Below are 22,177 nucleotides of genomic sequence, written 5' to 3'. Positions count from 1 at the left end.
CGCCTAGGTGGCTCAGTTAGCTAAGCACCCGATTCTTGGTTTCAGCTCAGGTCATGATCTCACAATTGTGGATCGAGCCGGAGGCTCTGTGCTCAGTGCAGAGTCTGTTTCAGATTCATTCTCTCTCTCTCTACCTTTCTCTCAAATAAAATATTTTTTAAAAAAAGAAATTTTCTCCCATAGTTCATATTACCTATGTTTTTAAATCTAAACAAAGATTTCTAATTTAGAAAGGCAGACACAAATAGGATATTATTCCCCATAGAACAATCTAAGTTCTTCCATGTACAGAACCTGGAACACATCTAGTTCCAAGACAAAAAAGCTTGGTCCTCAGTCATCAAGAGCTTGATTTCTATTCTGGCCCCAAGTAAGCAAAGTTGTCTTCCATGAGGACCTTGGCCAAAGCTCAGAGGGAAGAACTGATATTTGGTGAGTCTACAGACTATGATCTCTGGCCAATCTTCCAATGTCTGAAGTCTCATCTTTGAATCATGTCAGATCACTGGAAGTTCCCATACTTAAAACTAATTAGCCTGAGCCCTTACTAATATATTCCCATGGTATTACTATAATTTAACATGTTTCTTAAAATCTGAGAGATCTTACAATGGCTCTTTTCCAAATCCCATTTGCTGAAACACGGAATCAAAATTTTGTGGAAAAGTATGTACGCACCCACAGATCTAAGATATGTGTACATTTCAGTCTATCCATGAGCTACTGCTCTGAAGGCATCCCCTAGGTTTTTTCCAGGAGTGGTTGGAAACAGCCACATGAAAAGTGCTTTCTCATTTGTTACGTATGAATGTATTATTGAGGACTTTTCCAGCATGTTTTCAAAAGAAATGCCTGGGTGCCTGGGTAGCTGAGCTGGTTAAGCATTTGACTCTTGATTTCGGCTCAGGTCATGATCTCAGGGTCATGAGATCAATCACTGGGGTCCACGCTAAGTGTGGATCCTGCTTAAGATTCTCTGTTTCCCTCTCTCCCTCTGCCCCTCCTCAGTCCGCTCACATGTGCTCTACCTCTCCCTCTCAAAAAAAATTTGCCTTTAAGAATTTAACACCACTTCACATTCCTGAAAACTATGTGCTTTAAGCTGCTTTTTTGAGGAGGATGGATGATGCTTCAAATGTCTTTTTTGCTCTGGCTCCTAGGAAGCTCATTATCACATCATATTCTCAACCAGATTAATTAACATTTGTCATTGGCTTTTCTTCTATCTCAACTTTCAAATTATATTTTTTTCTTAATTGTGTTACTTACATCTTCATTATATATGTTTTCCATTTCTCCATTTCCTCTCTATACACACACGCATATGCAAATTCTATTCTTCTGTTCTAATTCTTCTTGAAAGTTTCTTCTAAATATGTCTGATAAATGTGAAAAGGGAATTACTGCCTATACTTGCAGAACTTGTAAAGTGCAGGATCTCTAAACTGAAGATTAACTATATTTTCTTAATAGGTGTGAGGTAACTTCTAAAAGAAGCTTCACCTGTGGACTTTCAGAGTTAAAGGAATTCATATCTCACTAGAGAAAGTCCTAAGTCCTTTCATCAGTTATTTCAAGCTCAAAAATTATGAAGTAGTCCAAAAATCATGGCAAGATGATGTCAGCATGGACCTATGGCCTTTCTAATCTAAAGTAAAAGGGAGATGCAGTGGTTTACCCTGATGCATAGAAGATGCTTTCTAAGACCCCTGTGGGTGCCTGAAACCACAGAGAGTACTGAACCCTATGTATACTACATTTTTTATTATACATATATATGTATGATAAAGTTTAACTTACAAATTAGGCACAGTAAGAGATGAACAAAAATCACTAATAATAAAATAGAACAATTATACTGTAATAAGACTTTTGTGAATGTGATCTCGCTCTTTCTTTCAAAATATCTTGTTGTCCCTATTCACTCTTCTTGTGATGCTGTGAGATGATAAAAGGCCCACGTTATGGGATGAAATGAGGTGAGTGATGTAGGCGTTGTGACGCAGCATTAGGCTACTAGCGACCTTTTGATGATTCATCAGGAGGATCATCATCCTGACGGGGGTTGATGGCAGGAAACTGCAGATAAGGGGGAGGTACTGAACTAGCCCCAAGCCAGAACTGAAAAATTGACTCTTCTCTGACTTTATTACACTTAAAACCTGCTCCTTACCTGCCCTCCACTTGTTCTTGCTCAATGGAAGGCGAATAAGTTAAAGCTGAACACAGCCAGCCATCACTCAAAGTAAAAAAAAATGAAATCCTGCCATTTGATAGCCATACAGAGAATCCCTTTACGTACTTCACAGACCATCTATACGAATTCCTGACAGCTCGGTGGGCCACAGACCCTGCCAGATTTTTGAGCTACATCTGCAGTATCTTTTCTATTCAGGCAGCTGGCATAAAGTGGGAAAATTCATTAACATGCTAATGATGTCCTATTTAAAATTCTAGCCCTGATTATTCTGTGATTAAATCTCTCGCCTTGACGTCTGCTTCCTTTATATATGAGTTATAGTGAAAAAATCAACAATATTAATAAAGTACAATACAGATTACAACTTATGCACAGGGGATGGAAAAAAGTTATATAAATCTCAGGGTTGTCTTTTTGCTGAAAAGCAGATGTAACAAATCAAAAAAGTTACTTATTTTTTTCCCATCCTCCCTTTAAAAAAAATTGAAATCCACAGTAATTAAAGGTTTATAGTTAATCTCCATAGGTATTCAGGGGTTGAAAGCTTTTCATTCTATTTCACTGTACTTAAAGTTGCTCAGAATTCAAGCGTGTTCTCCTGAAGTCTTAAGAAGAACTGATACAGGTTAAAACACACACCCCTTCTTGCTTCATCACAGAGAATGTGTGTCACTGTGACAAAGCCAGTGATTTCTGTCTCCCTTCGCCCTTGACTACTCTGGCACATTTCAGTACTTTTTCATCATTTTGTTCTGTCTGCTGACACTTCAGTATGAATATCCCACTCAGACAACTTCAAGCATCTTCCACGAAGGACAATCAAACTTACCTCTGTTCTCACTAAATTAGAAAATGAATTTGAAAAATCAAAAAAACGAAGAAGATCCAAGGTCTGGGTCTGTTATTCAAAGCAGAGGAGTAAAGGAATAAAATAGAAGTAAAGGAATGTTTCATTTTAACATCTGGCCCCAGTAAATGAACAAATATTTACGGTATATTTACTATTTTCAAAGACATCATGCTGCATACTGTGACAAAAGAAATGAAACATAAGGACAGTGCTTTTCTTTGATCTCAGTCAAGCCAGCCCCATAAGATGTAATAGTATTTTAAATGATCAGCAAAGCACTTCCCATCAATAAGAGTTCTCTGTACAAGAGAGATTGCTAATTGCTCCCTAAAACTGCAAATTTCTCCTTCTGCTATAGAAACAGAATCTCTGGTTAGACTTGGACATATAGGTTGGCCATCTTGGACCAAATGTCACATGTTGAGGAGTACAGATGAACAAAATCGAAGAGCCCGGGTCCCTGACCATCACAGAGTCACTTGTCCATTCCTAAATTGCCTTTTTCCCTTGTGCCACATTCTGCAACCATTGTAGGAATTCAAAACCTGAGTATTTTTTAAAAGAATTCTACATATTGCTTATTTCTTAGTCTTATTTTTTAAGCATTTGTCTAAGGATAAAAAGAGGTAGCTCATGGTACCTATACGCCTATGCATACTCTTCCTTTGTATCTGCTCTACATGTAAAGCTCTACATTAAGAGCTTCCTCTAAATTGTTAACTCTCAAAAGCCAATAAATGGCAGACTATGGACTTTGGCCTAGTTTTATTGCATTCCAATAGATAAAAAGCTCCAACCTACTAAGGAATTTGTTATATATGTATTATTTATTTATATATCTTCCATTACTTTCATCAACCCAAGATTACTAATTCGGTTAACCTGATACCAAGTCACCTCAAACTGGTCAAGAATTACCGTCAGGCTAAATAAAGCATAGGGAAGAGGGTAGCTGATCAAGCAAAATCCAAGTCTAAAACATAAAGAACGCCTTCACAACAGTAATGAGCCATCTGCAATTTAGAATCATTGATGGTAACAATTTCTCATTCCATTTGTTTATGTTTTATTCATCATTTTGAAAATACTTAGTAAAGTGACAAGGGTGAGATTCAAAAAATACTACATGGCTCTTTTTTTTTTCCTTCTTAAGAGATATTTATGGCTTTCAAGAGCTCAACTGTTCAAATGAAAATATTGCTGAACTAAATTTGTCCAAATTTGTTCACATCTTCTTTATTCTTAGATACAATAGATTCCCCATTTTGTGCCAAAAATTACAGAGTGACAACATGAAAAATCTTATAGTTGTTATTGTTAATACATTTGAAAAGTCTATAGCAAAAATTCACTTAAAATATCCAATGATCTTTCCTATCCTGACTTCACAGAGCACATCATCATATCTTAGGGAAAAATGTTACTATCCCTCAGTACTCTAGTTACAGAGTCAGACTCAAATGTACAGTCTCTACATATTTGTACATATTTGTACATATTTGCCAAAAAAGTCTTGACCTACAGAAGTGGGGAAAGGAAGATAAGTAGCTCTCAATTGTTTAGCCAGGGAGGCCTGCCTATTACTAAGAAGACTCTATAACAACTGAACATCCTATCTGTGATTCAAATAACTATAATTGAATGTCTTTCTCAATTGAGTAAGCATTTAAAACAAAATTCATTCAGATTAAAAGGACACACCTAATTTCTGCTAACTAATTTCATATTTCTTTGTTTGGTTTTAAATACTAATCTTTATTTACTTCAATCCGTGGAGTATTTTCAGGTAGCTGTGTTTCCAATGTGGCTAACATCCCCATTCTTTTCCTATTTCTTTTTAAATAAGAATACTTTGTAAATATAGTTATTAATTAGTAGATAGGTCTTTCATTTTCCTAATAAACATTTATTTAGGGATGATAATATACTATATATGACCTCTCGCCTCCAGCAGCTTCTACTTCCTAGAAGAAATGCAAGGGCAGACACACACACCCACACATACACCTCAAGATCTTTATAAGTTATTTCATTTAATCTGATTAAGTACTGCTCAATCAACCTATAAGTTCGATATTATTCTTCTCATTTTACCAGTAAAAAAACAGATTCTAGTATCTAACATATTTGAAACCTGCATTTATTTCTCATGATTTCATTCTTCAGATTAGAAACTGAATCACTGTAAATTCTTTACATTCTTTTTTTAAGAAATAAGTTTTCACTTTTTCAATTCAGACTGAACTAGCATCTTCTAAGACTATCCCTCAGGGAGCAAACCTCAAAGTGACCTCAGTTACTCTTAACAACCAGAACAGGAAAAGAATACAAAAGTATGGTAACTTCTCTGACAGGCAGATACTTCAGTTAAGGCATCATTGGCCTCTTCTACATCATTCTTCCTTGAGAAAGAAGCTCTCACAAAAACTCACACATAGAAAAGCCACTTCATGGTCTTTATGCAGTCTTCTGAGTCAGCCTGCTCTCATCTGTGATTGTGCAAGCCAGAAGACTAAGCCAAGGAACAAAAGGAACATAATTGTCAAACAGAGAAAATTCTCAAGACCTGTGCCAAGGGGGAGATTACTCTAAATAATCACAAGGCCATTAGCAAATCTAGGGTAGAGAAGGGGGAGTAAAGACAGAAAAAGAAAAGACGTCACATGTGAACAGCAAAACAAAAGCTGACAAGTAATTCCACCCCATTTGCCAAGACTCCTGCCAAAAAAAACCCTCCAGGAAAAATATTGTGTGCTCCAGGACGCCCTTTGCAGTGATGCTCACATGAGACACAGAACATCCTGCCCAGCCGCAGAGTACAATCAATACCACGATATTTCACCAGGCAATAGTTGTGATTACTTACCGTAGGCAGTTTCCCCCTGGTCCAGCTCTCTTCTCAGTTTACTGTAATCTTCCTTAACACTCCCCAGCTTTTGGACATTTCTGGAACTCAGTACCCGAAGCTTGTCCAGGAGTCCCTCCAGCCCTTCCCTTTCTGATGTTAATGTTCTAATCTCCTCTGTGAGCTCCTTGGCTGTAGAGAAATTATTTCCTGTAGCACATTGCAAGAGAGAATGAGGGAAAACAAGTTTTACAGCATCCCCACACATGGATGATTTAGCAACAGCTTGTGAGTACCAACAGTATGGAGAAAGAGGGCTGCTCTTTGCAACTGCATCCAGCCACATTAATAGTCTTCTGTGGAGGAACCTGGAAACACACTAACTGTCCTCCTTCAACTGGGAAAACCACCAGTCTCTTTATGACCTTATTTTTGTAGTCTGTTTTAAAAGTCCCAATCCAAAAAAATAAAATAAAATAGTAATAAAATAAAAGTCCCAATCCAGGTCCTTGTGAAACACAATGACGCAAAAATGTCCAAGTGAGATCCAGGGAAACCATGTAGTATTACTCCATTCAAATATCTAAATGTCGGGATGCCTGGGTAGCTCAGCAGTTGAGCATCTGCCTTTGGCTCAGGACGTGGTCTGAGAGTTCTGGGTTTGAGTCCCACATCAGGCTCCTGCATGGAGCCTGGTTCTCCCACTGCCTGTGTCTCTGCCTCTCTCTGTGTCTCTCATGAATAAATAAAATCTTTAAAAAATATATTTAAATGTCAAAGAGGTGAAATATTATAGTAGGGTGGAAGAGGACTAGCCATTACAGTCAGACTAGACCTAAATTCAAATCCTAGTCCCCCTGTTACTCAACCTTCATGACCTTGAGCAAAGAAATGAGAACACATAATTTCAGGGCAAACTTTTTATAAAATGTGATTGTACTAATACCTGCATCACAGGTTGCTTTAAGAACATGAAATTTCGTAAAGAACTAACCAAAATATATCATGCATTGAATCTAGCAAGGTTGCAGGATACAAGGGCAATATACAAAGATCAATTGAATTTCTAAATAGCAACAGCAAATAAGTAGAAGATGAATTTTTAAAATACTATTTACAACATTTTTTTTTACAACATATTTTAAAGGTCAAAATACTTAGGGGTAAATTTAAAGAAACACGTGAGGCATCCATACAGAAAATCATTTTTAAAAATTCTGAGAGAAATTCAGAAAGATTTAAGTAATCAGAAAAATATAAGACTATATATACATATATTGGAAAACTGAATGTTTTTAATACTTCTATCTTCCTTAAATTCATCTATTCATTTAATACAATTACAATCAAAATCTCATGGTGGTCTTTTATAGAAACTGACAAGCTTATTCTGAAATATAGAAGAAAATGCATAAGGCCTAGATTAGCCAAAAGAAAAATTCTTTTAAGGTGGAATAAAGAGAACATATAATACTTGATTTCAAACTAATGCTGAAGCTACACATCAAGACAATACAGCATATAGATAAATAGATAGACAAACACATCAATGGAATAGAATAAACAGTCCAGAAGTAAAACAAATGCACACAGTCAATTGATTTTCAACCAGTGTCAAAGCAAGTCAATGAGGAAAAAAGAGTACAACTGACCCTTGAACAACACAGATTCAAACTGTGCATGTCCATGTATACACGGATTTTTTTAATATAAATATAATATAGTAGTGTGAATATATTTTCTCTTCCTTGTGATTTTCTTATTAGCATTCTTTTCCCTACTTTATTGTAAGAACACATGATGTAACAACATATAACATACAAAACATGCACTAATCAACTGTTTATGTTATTGGTAAGGCTTCTGGTCAACAGTAGACTACCAACAGTTACATTTTTGGGAAGCCAAAAACTAAACTCAGATTTTTTTGACTGTGCAGCACATCAGCATCCGTAGCCCACATATCATTCATGGGTCAACTATATTTTCAACAAATGGTAATGGAACAACTAGCTACTGAAATGGAGAAATATTAGCTTTGATCCATACTTCAAACCATATGCAAAATTTAATTAGAGATGGATCACAGACCTACAGGTAGCTGCAAAAACTATAAAACTTAGAGAAGAAAGTATAGAATACTTCTCTAACTTTGGAATAATCAAAACTTTGGTTAGGACTCATAAAATACTAACTAAAAAAATAGATAAATGGACTTCATCATAATTAAAGACCTCTACTCATCAAAAAATACCACTAAAAAAAAAAAAAAGAAAAGGCAAGCCACAGACTGGGAGAAACTATTTGCAATACATATACCTGACAAAGGAGTCAAATTCTACAACCCAATAATTAAAATAAAAATGACTTAACAGGCATTTTACAGAGTAAGATATACAAATGGCTGGTGATCATATGAAAACATGTTGGTGGTTATTAGTTACCAGAATAGTACAAATTAAAGCCATAGAGATTCCACTACAAAACCATTCAAAATTCATGGTTCAATGAACCAATGGTTCAAATGAACTAGACTGAAGCTGTCTAGCTGGTAAGGATGTGGAGCTGCGGAACTCTCAAACATAATGGGAGTGTCAGTGACACAGTCACCTTGAGAAGACTCTGTTTCTCATAAAGTTAAATACACACTTGTTCTTGGGCCCAAAAATTCTACTTTCAGGTATTACCCAGGAGAAACAAAAACATGTAATCAAAAAATAGTTGCATGCAAATATTTATAGTGGCTTTACTCATGATAGCCCAAACAAACAACCTAAATGCCCACCAAGGGGAGAAAAGCAGAAACGGGGGCACATCTACGCAGTGGAGACTACTCAATAACAGAAAGGCACAAACTCTTCATACACACAGTGACATGGGAGTATCTCAAAAAGAAAAATAATAAGACATAGAAGACTGCATGCCACATGATTCCAGCGATACTAAGTTCTAGCACAGAATGATCCATGGTGAAAGATATCAGAACAGAGACTGTGTGGGGAAGGCAGATGATGACTGGGAAGGGGCACAAGAGTGATGCTTCTGGAGGGATGAAAATATCTTGATAGGGCTGCAGATGAGAGGTGTCAAAATACATACAACCGAACATTTAAGATCTGTGCATTTCATTGAATTTAAATCATACCTCAATAAAAAAGGAAAAATATATTAGGGAAAATTTTAATATGAAAATTATGTTGTAAATAAGCATATTACATTAGTGGGTGCTCCATAAATAACAGTTATTGTTATCAAGGGGCTCCATGATGTTTGCACAGTAACAACTACGAATCTTTTCTCCTCTACCTTACAACAACCTTAAGAGGGAAGTCATGCCCTATGTTATCTATTCTGAGAGGCACACTTTGTTTTCCCCATGGTAACATCTCTGAAATGGAGATGTGTCCAGGCTGTGTCCATCAGCCTGGAAGTAGTCCAGATGAGGCTGTTACCATGTGATCATCGTTCTTGGTGGCTCGGTGGACCATCTGCAAGCCACTGGGGTTTCAAAGTAAAAACCATTTCAGGATCACTGGAGACCTGGCTGTTGCCTGAAAACCATCTCTTGTAATGGATTTGTAAGATTAGGCAAGTACCATCATTTAAAACTTGAAGAACTGTTTTGCAGCTTGGCAGAAAACAGTAGTTCATTCTTGGAGGAAAAAAATAGTTTCTTCACCAACAGCTTCACTGATGCAGAGAAAGATAATGGGTGAAAAAATGTGAGCTCCAACTACTTTGAGTCACAATGTGTTTCAGAATACTCAGACTCTGAATAAGAAGACATTTTATGAAAACCTTGAGTGATTAAGTTTTCTTTTGAAAAGGATTTTTCAAAAGCCTAAATACTTCTAAAAGAACTATTTCAATAAGTATAAAATAAAAATCCAAAGCCACAGAAAGCATTATATCATTGTTTAATTGACAGCAATTTTTCTTTTCTTGTACTATGTAAAATAATGGGGCATTTTATGTTCACTGAAATATATGTTGTTATCTCTGCTTTATAGTCAAGAAAACTGAAACCTCAAGAAAAAAATCTTGCTAAGGTTACATAGCAACAAAATGGAGGACAGATTTCCAACTCAAATATAACTCCCAAATCCTTCTTAGGTACTAAACTACGTTGTTTACTATTATTATTATTATTATTATTATTATTATTCAAAGGCAAGTTTCAACCCAATATAAATGGGAGAAATATGACTAAATGTTTTCCCACTTTAAAGGCATTCTGAACACCCAGCACTTACCATTTCTGTCACTGAAATCCATAGTTTCCAATTCCATGACTGGATAAATATCTTTTGAGACCCTATTTACTGTCTATCGCTCAAGTGGTCAAATATGGGAGGGAACAAGGCACCACCCTGCTCTCCAGGAGGTCACTGATAAATAAAGAGGAGGATATGTGTTCTAATGAATGGGCAAATATGCTCTAGAAGAGCTAACAGAAGAAAAATTGTTCCAGAAGGGGAGACAGAGGCAGGTTTCACGAGGAAAAAATATAAGGTTTCCAAAAGAAGAAACAGAAACCTGGTTAGACAGCATGCTTGCCTTCAGTGGGTGGTAGGAGGCATGTGGCCTAGGTAGAGACTAGACCCACAAAGAAGTTGGATCCTAATGGTAGAGGGTTCAAGATACCAAGCTGATGGGCTTGACCCATTTAAAAAAAGTCCGGATAAGAAGAGCAGACTGGATGTCCACAAGTTTTGGGCTATAAATAGCAATACAAATAAAACATTTCCTGGATCCATGATTTCCTTCTTTTTTTAAGATTTTATTTATTTATTCATGAGAGACACAGAGAGAGGCAGAGACATAGGCAGAGGGCGAAGCAGGCTCCCTATGGGGAGGCTGATGCAGGACTTGCTCCTAGGACCCTGGGATCACGACCTGAGTCGAAGACAGACACTCAACCACTAAGCCACCCAGGTTCCCCCGTGATTTCCTTCTTGAACAATGACCAAGTTAGGGCTGCTCTGGATGGGGCCCCTGTAGACTGCCACCCACAACCTCAAGTTTGACAGGTACAGAGTTCTGGTTTGGGAAGATGAAAAGATCTGAAGATAGATGGTGATGATGGTTACACAGCAACGTAACTGTACTTAATGCCACTGAACTGTACACATAAAAATGGCTAAAAAGGCAAATTCTATGTGTATATATATTTTATCACATAGAAAGATATCCTTTCAAGAAAAAAAAAGAATCTCAAGATATGTGCCACATGCCCAGGGTAGTTTGGGGAAGACCAACCCAGAGGTGTGACCACCTCTAGACATGGCAGCCACAAGCACAATGTGGTGCCTTCAAATGTCCCTTCACTGGCTGGGCTCAGGGAACCCCAATCTTTCTGCTGGACCATATTTTCAAGCAAGGGGGAGTAACCAAAAGTGAGGTGGGCACCAACCGTGTCCCCAGAGACACCACAGTGTGCAATCTCCTCCTCCAAACAGTTCAGAGAGAAAAGATCTCTAAAAATAAATCAGAAAAGACTACATAGGCAGGGCAAGTGCCTGCACAGAAGGTTTGCTAGAATGACAGGAAATACATTCTCAGATTACCCTGCAACTCATGACAAGCTCTAGAGACCAGGGCCCTTAATAAAACATGAGAGAGATCATTAATTAAAACCTGGGTCCCTTCCTTGATCCTGAGGGAAAATGCATAGTGATAGACATGTAAATTTTATATATGCAGGAAGAGTGCAAATTCCCAAAGAGACAGTTAATACTACAACTGAAGCCATAATAAAATGCTACACTGCCCCCAGTTAATATTTTATAAGCATTTTGGTCTCAGATCCAAGCCCATGAGTAAATCCTTCTTGATTTAGCCCTCCCTGATTACTGAAACTGGCCAAGAGCTCTATGATGAAAATACAGAAAAGTAAAAGCTGATCCCTGAAGGAAGTCCCATCAGTGACCCCATGCCCCCAATCTCTGTGACTCTAATGAGCCCCTTTCCTAAATGCCACAGGAGGATTTGTGCAGATGAACTCCCGCCTTTGCCATCATCCCACGCACACATCTGTCTGCTCTTCAGCGAGAGAACCATACCTGGGCCTTCACAAAGGCTTATTAAAGCACCTGTCAAAATATTTCCTTCTACAAATGCCACAATTAAAACCCTCCAGGTGAATGCCAAAGCCAAAACTGACTTTACCCACTCTGTTCCTTCTAATTGTATCCTTTATCCTGAACTTAAATATGTCCCTCCTCTACTTCACAGTATCTGGGGTTTCTTTTTTGAGGCTGTTGTTTGAGAGTCCAATTTTACAGATTACAGGGCTCTTGTTAGGCCTTTCTGACAAGTCAGGATGGGGATCTCAGAATGACTATCTCTGGTTTGCACTTGGAGAAACTAAGACCCAGACCTTGCCAAGGTCACAAAGTTTTGGAATTCTAAGATCCCACATGAGGTTACTGATCTTGAACTGGGTTTTTCCGACCTCATGTTAGGTGCTTATTCTACCAAATATAATTCAACAAGTGACTTGGTCAAAATGTGGCCACAAATCACCCATAAAGGGAGGGAGTACAGAAAGCCTCAGGGAATGAACTCTGTACTCAGGTAGGCTGTATCACCAGACAGGTCCAGCCCTCACTACGACTTTCAATCAGCGGGACATGCCACACACACACACACACACACACACACAGTACAGCATAGGTCCACAGATACTTCCATCTGTAACGATCCTCCTAAAATTATTCACATTTACATACTCTAATTTCAGCTGTCCTTCTTTACCGGAAAAAAGAAATAAAGCTAGTGTGAAAATCATCAAACTCCAAAAATAATAGAGTCCTGCCTCTTTTTTCTTTTTGGCAAAATGCTGTATTTTTTTTTTTTTTAAGATTCCATTCATTTATCCATGAGAGACACAGAGAGAGAGGCAGAAACACAGGCAGAGGAAGAAGCAGGCTCCCCCCAGTGCGGGACTCAATCCCATGACCCCAGGACCATGACCCAAGCCAAAGGCAGAGGCTCAACCACTGAGCCATCCAGGCATCCCAAGGCCATTTCTTTTGAGGAACTCCAAGCTCAAGTACACATGGTGAGGCAAGACCTCATGCTCTGTCACTCAGAGCCTCCCCCTCCATGATGTCAAAGCTAAGAACTTGGCCTAGCATGGGATGCTTGGGTGGCTCAGTGGTTGAGCGTCTGCCTTCAGCTCAGGGCATGATCCTGGAGACCCGGGATCAAATATCACATTGGGCTTCCTGCATGGAACCTGCTTCTCCCTCTGCCTCTCTCTCTCTGTCTCTCATGAATAAACAAATAAATTTAAAAAAAAGAAAGAAAGAAAAGAAAGAAAGAAAGAAAGAAAGAAAGAAAGAAAGAAAGAAAGAAAGAAAGAAAGAAAGAAAGAAAGAAAGAATGAACTTGGGCTAGCAGAGCAAAGGCTACAAACCAGCACTTGCCACTACTCCCCCTACCACTCCACCACCTCTCTACGGAAGCTCCTTTGGCTGGAATCTGCTATTCTCTGTCAGTTTTATCACTTTCTTCCAGTCAGTATGATTTCCTGAGAGAGCAACAAGCACTTTATGTGAGCAGAGCCCTCTGACTGGTTTTGCACATCAAACATTTTAGACGGCCACACACTTCACAGTTAAGACGGGGAATATAACACCGGCACACACAGGATTTTATGTAAAACATAAACTGCTTCTAATAGCTTGAAAATTGTGGTACCTGGTGAGAGACTAAATATACAAACAGACAACGGCCAGATCATCTGGAGCAATAGCACTCTGTCCCACAACCTTGGGACAGGTTGCTCAAGAAATGAACCCCCATATCTACAACAGCCAGTTCAGGAAGGCAGGCTATAGGAAGCCAGATTGCTATTTCTATTAATAATCCAGGAAACTAAATAATCATGTCTATAATAATCGGTCCAAAATGGCCAGGATTTTATTAATAATTAACAGCTTCCCTAATTTTTGCCCTTGCTTCCAACTTACGAACCGGCCAGAGAAAGCCAAATATGCTCCCCTAACCAATTACATAGGATGCTCTAATTAGCCTGCCTCTAGCTCCCCCAGGCTCCCGTCAGAGTAAACCTGAAGCCTTCCCTTTTTTCTACTATGAAGCTTTCCCACTTTTCTGCCTGCCTTTGAGTCTCTGCCAAAACACAGGTAATGGTGGCTGACTCCCTTGCTATAGTAAGCTCTGAAGTAGCTTTCATTTCTTCTCTTTTGGCGGGCCTCATTTATTTCCACACTGGACAGATAGCATCTTTGAAAAACCTTTGCTGGGCCTATCATCTCCTCCGCCACTGATCTAAATTTTTTAGAGAGAGGGAAACATTCTGTGCTTATCTAGAAAATCTTGTTTATGTCTAGATAGGCTTCCACTTAGACACTAAGATATTTTAAACGAAGCTAATTTTTATTCTCTGGAAAAGAAAAATCAAATTGGATAGAACCATAATTTAAAAAAAAATGGCTTGGAGTACCTGAGACACCTTGGTATGCTACTAAAGAATAAACAATGATCTGAACCATTTATTCCTTGGAAACAAATAATAGGAGGCAGGGGGAAAGAAAATATACCACAAACTGAGGGAAGACCCAAAGGAGGTATGAAAATAACAGATTCTGGGGCTCAGCAATCTACAAATGAGGTGCGGTTTTTCTTAACACAATTACTCTTATTGACTATCTTCTGAGTGCAGGGCAAAGCCCAAGAAAAAAGCAGCAGTGACTCAACAGATGGATGGCATCAACAATAGTGGGTGATCCAAGCAGGGAAAGGCTGGAGCCAGAAATGCACGTGCAATGTCAGTATCCGAGCAATATGAGAAGCTGGGCAGCAGAGAGCCAGGCTTTGATCCTAGGGGAAAGGAAGAGGTCAGAGCAGGGCAGGCCCCATGCAGATGAAGACTGGGACACTACTCAGGTTACAGAGCATAGATGGAGACAGAGCCCGGTTACAGGACCTGGGGACCCATCCAGGACCATGTCTGAGCAGCAGAGCAGACCCAGAGCCTGAGACAGAAGGCCAATAGCAGGAAAGATGCTTGCTACCGAGTCTTATACCAGGTAACCACCACTTAAGTATCTTCTGTGTCTGGGCATGAAAAGTCCTGGAGTGTCAAGGAGGTCCCAGCTGTGAGGAGGAGGGCATGCATGGAATTGGACTGAGCAAAAGCACAAGCACTCATCACTAGAGGCCAGTGGTTACACAGGGGCCCAACGCAGTTCTAGAGAAGGAGACAGTCCCCAACTTCTGGTGTTGACATCTTAACAATAGTACCCAGATCACCCGTACCCACTACACACTCTCTAGAAGGCATGAAGGTCAAAGCAATCACTGTGGGGCAGAGGATGAAGTTTTCAGTGAGGGTAACAAAGAGGTTAATGATTCCTTGTCTCGGTTGGGCTACCTTCTTTGAAAGTGGATTCTCCAGCCCCCGTTCAACCACCCTATCTGTTCCTGCCAGGGTCTGCCCAAATAATTGCAGATTCGTAGGCAAAATAAATGATGGGTATGCTTTGAGTAACTAAATCTCGAGGTTGATTTATTATGCAACAATCAATGACGAGAACAGATTTTGGTGTCTGAATGCTGCTGTAACAAACCCCTAAAATCTGAAGCACTGATTCTGGGATCAGGTGGCATGCAGAAGCCTTGACAGGCCTCAGTGAAGAATAAAAGGGAGGCAAGACAAATATAATTGAAAGCTGGAGGAAAGGAGTTCCTTGCCATATAGTAACAGAAAGTCTGGTATCATTATCAACTGAAGTAATAGAGAAGAAAGTTGCTAATGAAGTTGGTCATACACCCAAGAAGACTCCAGGCAGAACACAGAAGTGCCTGCCAGGCATCCTGTCACTGCCTATGATACAATGCACGAAAAGAGAAGAGAGTTAAAGAATACACTATTAAAAATAAAGGAGCTAGGATTTGGTGAGTCTGAAAATAAAGCTATTTCTTATTCCCAGTCTCTGCAGATAGCCAATTTGATTCTCAAATTAAGAAGTCACAGTCTATAGACCAAATCAATGAGTGAATCAAAGAAACTTTCAGACAGACAAAAAGCCCTCTGGGAATCTTAAGGGTACCCCCTAAGACCCTTTTCATTCAAGAGTGCCTCCAAGAATCCCAAGGGCATTGCCTCTCAGCATTCTAGCAGACAGACCAAAATGAAGAAGGGCTTCTTTCCCCTGGAGTGGTTTGTCATGGCTTTTGTCTAATGGAGTGAGGATTTGCCACTCTGAATGTGCTAAGGTAGGCCTGTCAAGATCCTAAAGGAAGGGCCTTTCCCTGCTCAGGTCCTCCCTGCTGTAGAGCATAGCTCAAAAGAAAATAGAAACTACGTTACGTAGAGATGAAAAAGAATGACGACCATCCTGGCACAGCCCCAGCCCATGGGGACAGCCCACTGACTACAGAGTAATCAGGAAGCAGGAATGTTGAGAAGTGAGTTCCCATCCCAGCTAATTCAGGTCATCCCTCCTCCAACTAGGCCTCACTGATTTTCTTAGCTGATCAAAAAACTAAAGACAAAACCCAGGCCCCAAATGCAATATACCATCTTAAGAATTTTCCCTGGGATTCTAAAAAGAGATTATTCACATTTGAGAGAGGGACATCTCTGCTGCCTGAATGATCCATCTCCTCCCTTGGGTTTAATAGATACATAGCCACCTGTATTCCTCAAGAAGATATATGGATTAAGAAAGGCAAAACCACTAACTCAGAAGAAAGATTGTGTTCAATCTTTTTTTTTTTCTCTTAGCAAATGGGGCCATAATTTCAAGTAAATGGCATGTGAAGCTGTTAAGAGCCAAGCCCCACATTCACATTTCGATGTTGTACTGGTTGTAAATAATATGCCTGACTGCACCAGGAACCAAATTGCTCGTTAGCTGCCAACATTAGTTGTTTAATGATCTGAAGAGCAGAAGCTGCCAATTATTGTATTCCTTCTTAAAATGCCATTTAAAACCCATACATGTAATTATTATACCTTTTCGTTAAATTTTTATGATTCTTCTGAAGCTGATGAGCTGTAGGTTCACGCAACCTATAAAACTCCGAGAATACTTGGAGGATGTCATTACATAACTGGATTAAAAATCCATTTATCACACCTGAACTTGAGCCCCTGTTCTGCCACCACTTAGCTAATTAACCAAAGGACATGCCCCAGGGCCTCTATCTCCTAATCTGTTCATTGGGACACCATATCTCTCCCACCTACTTAACATAGCTGTTGTGAAAATAAAATAACAATATAGAGGAATGTCTAAAAGCCCTATTCAAATGATAAGGTAAAATACTATTTTCAGAGATTTGTCTTTTTAACCTACTAATTAATGGAAAAATATATTCCTAATAATTACAGGATTGAGAAGGGATTACGATCCACTGAGAACCCTCCAAAAATCTAATATCTCTGACTAGACTACTAAATTGAGTGCATCACCTGGTCTCATGTTATCAGCCCCTGTAGGAAGGGGCTGACTTCACCCAACAATCTCCATGGGGCCTCTACAGACACATAATGCTATCTAAACATCTCCTAGAATTATATGGTATGCAGAGTACCTCTGGTCTCTTAAAGAAACAGAAATTGGAAGTCCAAAATACGATACCTACACAAATAACTTATTTTTTTGTTATATGTGCATATGTAGCTTTAAGAGTCTTACAAGGAAGCCATGCTGCACATTTCTTCCATGAGTTTTAGTAATACTTCCCACAAAAGCTCTGAAATGTCCAAGACATAAGTAACAAGGAGAGTGTCATTCAAGAATAAAGCCTGGCTGTGGTGGCAGCTGTCACTATTCTACTCCACTGCTTCAATGTCTCCTCTACATCCAGTTACCTGATACAGCAAGCATTTTGGCTTCAAGTAATGCTGGGAGTTGGGTTTCAATGTCATTCACTTTCTTCCTGAGAATGCTGCTGAGTCTCTCACTCATACACACCTAGAGGGAGAGAAACAGCCATGAATCAGCATTCACTCAAGTCAAAATCAGAAGGCAATGGAGCAGCCAGTTGGAGATTTCTGGATTTATAAGCAATTAAGAGGGGGTGATAAGGAATAACTGAAGGAGAGTTATTTAAAAGCAAACAATGTAGGGCTGCCTGGGTGGCTCAGTCGGTTAAGCATCTGCCTTCAGCTCAGGTCACAATCCTGGAGTCCTGGGATTGAGCCCCTCGTTGGGCTCCCGGTTTAGCTGGAGTCTGCTTCTCCCTCTGCCCCTCACCCTGCTCTCTTTCTCTCTCTCTCTCCCTCCCCATGGTTACTCCCTTCTGAAATATTCTTGCCCCAAGTGCCTTAGCTTACTCATACCCTTCAGGGCTCTGCTCAAACATCACCTGGGAAGAAAGGCCTGGCTGATTACCTATAGAAAATAGCAACCTCCTCAACCCTCCCTCCCCTTCCACCTTCACCCTGCATGGTGTTTTTCCCATGTCTTCTCCAGCTGACATGATTTGTTTTTATTGTTCTGTTTTTCTAGTATCTCTCCCCACGAGGATGCAAGTTCTATGTAAGCAGGCACTTTGTTCTTGTCCGGCACACAGTGAGCAATAAGTGAAGGTACACAGTAGTTGAGATCAAGGGCAGAGGGGCAGACTAATTACCAGTAGATGTTGTCTAATAAAACTTTGAGGGCAGAGATTTGCTGTAAGTCAGAATTGAAATTAGACAAGTAGACCTCAATGAGTTTTATAGGTTTTATCTCATATTTTTCCAGGATACCTAAACACTTCCTACATTTTCTTTGCTCTTTCAAAAATAGAAAAAAAATCTTTTTTTAAAGATTTTTTAATTTATTTATTCATTTATGAAAGAGAGAAAGAGGCAGGCAGAGACACAGGCAGAGGGAGAAGCAAGCTCCATGCCTGGAGCCTGATGTGGGACTTGATCTCCGGTCTCCAGGATCATGCTCTGGGCCAAAGGCAGGCGCCAAACCGCTGAGCCACCCCAGGACCCCCAAAAATAGTAAAAAATCTTAAAGTTCACTTTCTTTTTCCAAATATCTTAGATTATCTTTTATTTTGTTTGAAACTAAAACATCACATTTTTTTCGTTTTGTTTAAAGCAAAAACTTCATATTCAATTGATATCTATACTCAGATCAGTGAGCTACCTCGAAAAACGAGAAAAACATCCAATTCAACAAAAGTACACAACTCAGTTGAATAACAATAAACATGTGTATAGAGACATTTTGGGTGGCCCACAAATGATCCTTCTTTACTGGATAAAAATCTGATTCCATTCAAAAACTAAAATTAATCCTGTTGGGTTCATAGACCCCAGAGAAAATATAAAATTTAATTTCCCCAGAAGAATCTAGATCTTGCTAGATACCATCAATTTGAATTGTTTGGCTTATTTCAGACTAAAATTGAAATTATTTTTGGAATCAAAGCAGACCTCACCCATCCTGACTAAATTGTTATACTATTTCTTGGCCTTAAATATGTTCTTTTCCATTAAGCAATTGTAATTTCTCAAATCTCTACAAAACTCATTCTCTGGATGAAGGTGACAGTGCAGTCGCCTCCATGCCAAAGCTGGCATCAGAAGTGATGAGCATCTCCATGCCCCAAGTGATAATTCCTAGACCCTCTAAACAATCCTGAGATTTGTCAGGAGTCAGAACTACATGTTAAAAAGAAGATGCTCTGGATTGCTCCTCATAGCACTCAGTCTCAGGCTGGCCCAGTGCCCGATGATGGGCACATCCCTTTCCATCCATCCAAGAATGTCATCGAAAGTCCAGGAACATTTCTGCCAAGTCCATAACACCAGCCATAATTCTTATGTCTCATCCAATGTATGTCCAGTCTTTCTAATTTTAGTTAACAGTTTCTATTAATCATAATTGGGTCAGTTTCTCCTTTGTTGAACAAATCTATCCTTCAAGCTGTCACTGTTAATATGAGACAGACTTTCTAAATCTTCTTATTAAATTGCAATGTACATTCTTTCAAGCACTGCTGGATGTAATCTAATATCCACCAATCACCAGATATTCCATTTATTTCCAACTATTTCTTTCATCTCATTTATCCCTTAATTACCTGGTTTGGGAACCATGGAGTCAAAGAAATGTAATGAATGAATGAAGGTTCCATCTCTCTTTGGATGAGGAATCAAAAGAATATCAGATCTATATATCTAATATACTAAAGGAACAGGGCCAAGCTGTAATTTTTGCCTCAAGGTCATGAGTCAAACAAGTCTAGTGAGTAAAGTTGTTTTGTGTGACTGGACAGTTTTGTTTCAATTCTGTGTGGACTAATATATGTCCGCCATATACATACACATTCATGTATGTGTGGATGTACACACCCACCTATACACACAAATACACACCCTAGAAAATCTGTGTCTCCTTTGTATTTCCAGATAACTTTGGACCCTGGGGAACTCATTATCAAGTGGAGCTTCTAAATTTACATTTTAAAATCTTAGATATGGGGCAGCCCGGGTGGCTCAGCGGTTTAATGCTGCCTTCAGCCCAGGTCATGAACCTGAAGACCCAGGACTGAGTCCCATGTCAGGCTCCCTGCATGGAGCCTGCTTCTCCCTCTACCTGTGTCTCTGCCTCTCCTCTGTGTGTGTCTCTCATGAAAAAATAAATAAAATCTTTAAAAAAATTTTTAATAAAATCTTAGATATGAATTCCTTTATCTTATGGAAAAGCAAGGGAATTTTAAGTTATTTGTAAGTGCATTAGAGAAGGTATGCAAACAAAGCCAATCACTTTTGGCATTTGGGCAAATCCAAGAGCTTTAACGGTAGCTGGAGATTATCAACAAATCCCACTGTCATATGCCTATAGTAATATGTTTGTGTGCATAATATAAAATGTTCTATAAAACACATTGCTATATAAACCATGTAAAAAAAAAACACCATGTATATTCTCTAATAGGCACACTTGTATGCTCACTGTTGGGATAGGGATTCATTCAGAATACACACAGCACGTTCCAATGCTCAATAAATCCAAACCCTAAAGTACTTCCACCTTTTAATTTTGCCCAAAAATTAGGATGCTCCTGATAAATGGCACGTATTTACACCAGAAAATACAGAAGAAGGAATAGTCCTACCTCCTGCCCCATGCAGGAAGCTTTGGCCTCTCCTCACCTCCCTAGTGGCTCCATCTGGAGGTCACCTGGCAGACATCCATAGAACATGAATACTAGTCGGCATATCACCAAAACATATATAGCAGAAATTCAGGTATGCCTTCTAGCATTTCCCTTCCTGCTTCACATGACAAAATGGGCAAACTGAGTCAGTCTCCTTGAGCAGGGAAGAAGGTCTCTCAGCCTTGCCTGGGGATTCAACCCCTTGCATGTTCTGCATAAAGCCGTGCCTTGGGTCTCATCTTGCTCTTCTTCCAGCAAATGTTCTAGCAGAACATAACTGCTTATCAATCTGCTGCTGTGTGACTTTTTTAGCAAAATCATTCAATTTTTTTTTTCAGAAAATGGATACAAAAATAGGGGGGAAAGGGGCCAGGAAGACTGTGGACACTTTCGTCAAAAATACATCCCCAGTCTCAGCCCAGCTGTGGTGATGTGCAAGCCCTTTGGCAGGTCTTCCTGACCTCTCTCCTGGGCACTGAGGGAGGGCAAGAAAACATTCCTTTCAGGCCAGTGGACTCTCGTCTGCTTTGCTCTCTGCTCAGACACCAGCTCTTTTTACATTCTGACCATCTTATAACCAGCCCTGGCTCTCAGACCTAACACAAAAAATTAACAATTCCTACCCAGTTCTCTGCCACACAGTTAGTAATCCACAGAGTAATTGGTCCTACTTCTCAGTTTGTCAATAACTTGGTCACATAGAACTATCTCTGCAGGAAAAGATTCTGTTTTGTAAACTGTGGTTATCCTAATAACCATGACATTGACTATTTAATTGAATTGACACGTGCTCCCAGGGAATAATGCAGGAGTGCACTACCTCTGTACAGATCAGGTCCTGATTTGAAGTATAAGTGGCAGAGAAAATAGGCAAAATTATTCCAAGTCAGTTTAAAAAGTTTAAAAACAAACACCTACTATGCCTTTTCTAAAACCTGTTTGTGAGTATCCCTGAACCCTGCCTTCCTGGAAGAAAAGCATTTAACTTTTCAGATTACTCCCATCCCAAAAGCCTTTTCATACAAAGGCATTTGATGGTATACAAAAGCATTCATTTTCCATTCCCTAACACTGATGGCTCCTGTGAAGCAAAGGCTGAACCAGTCAACCCCTGTGGGACCAGAAGCCAGGACCTCTACCA

General features: G+C 39.4%; 1 protein-coding gene across 7 annotated transcripts in view; it reads right to left on the bottom strand.

The window, feature by feature from the left end:
* Positions 1-22,177, bottom strand: part of DISC1 (DISC1 scaffold protein) — a 346,483-nt gene that overhangs the window by 186,775 nt on the left and 137,531 nt on the right. For all 7 annotated transcript variants that reach the window (XR_008662318.1, XR_008662319.1, XM_055308948.1 and 4 more), the window contains exons 8-9: positions 17,744-17,846; positions 5,917-6,105 (exon numbers count right to left, since the gene is read on the bottom strand). Coding sequence is in view for 5 of the 7 variants with exons in the window: in XM_055308948.1 (XP_055164923.1) it covers positions 5,917-6,105; positions 17,744-17,846 (292 nt within the window). In the remaining 2 variants the exon portion in view is untranslated. The remainder of the gene's footprint in view (positions 1-5,916; positions 6,106-17,743; positions 17,847-22,177) is intronic.

Source organism: Nyctereutes procyonoides, unplaced genomic scaffold (assembly GCF_905146905.1).
Source record: "Nyctereutes procyonoides isolate TBG_1078 unplaced genomic scaffold, NYPRO_anot_genome, whole genome shotgun sequence".
Classification (NCBI taxonomy): Eukaryota; Metazoa; Chordata; class Mammalia; order Carnivora; family Canidae; genus Nyctereutes; species Nyctereutes procyonoides.
This window is presented reverse-complemented; position numbering and strand designations above follow the sequence as displayed.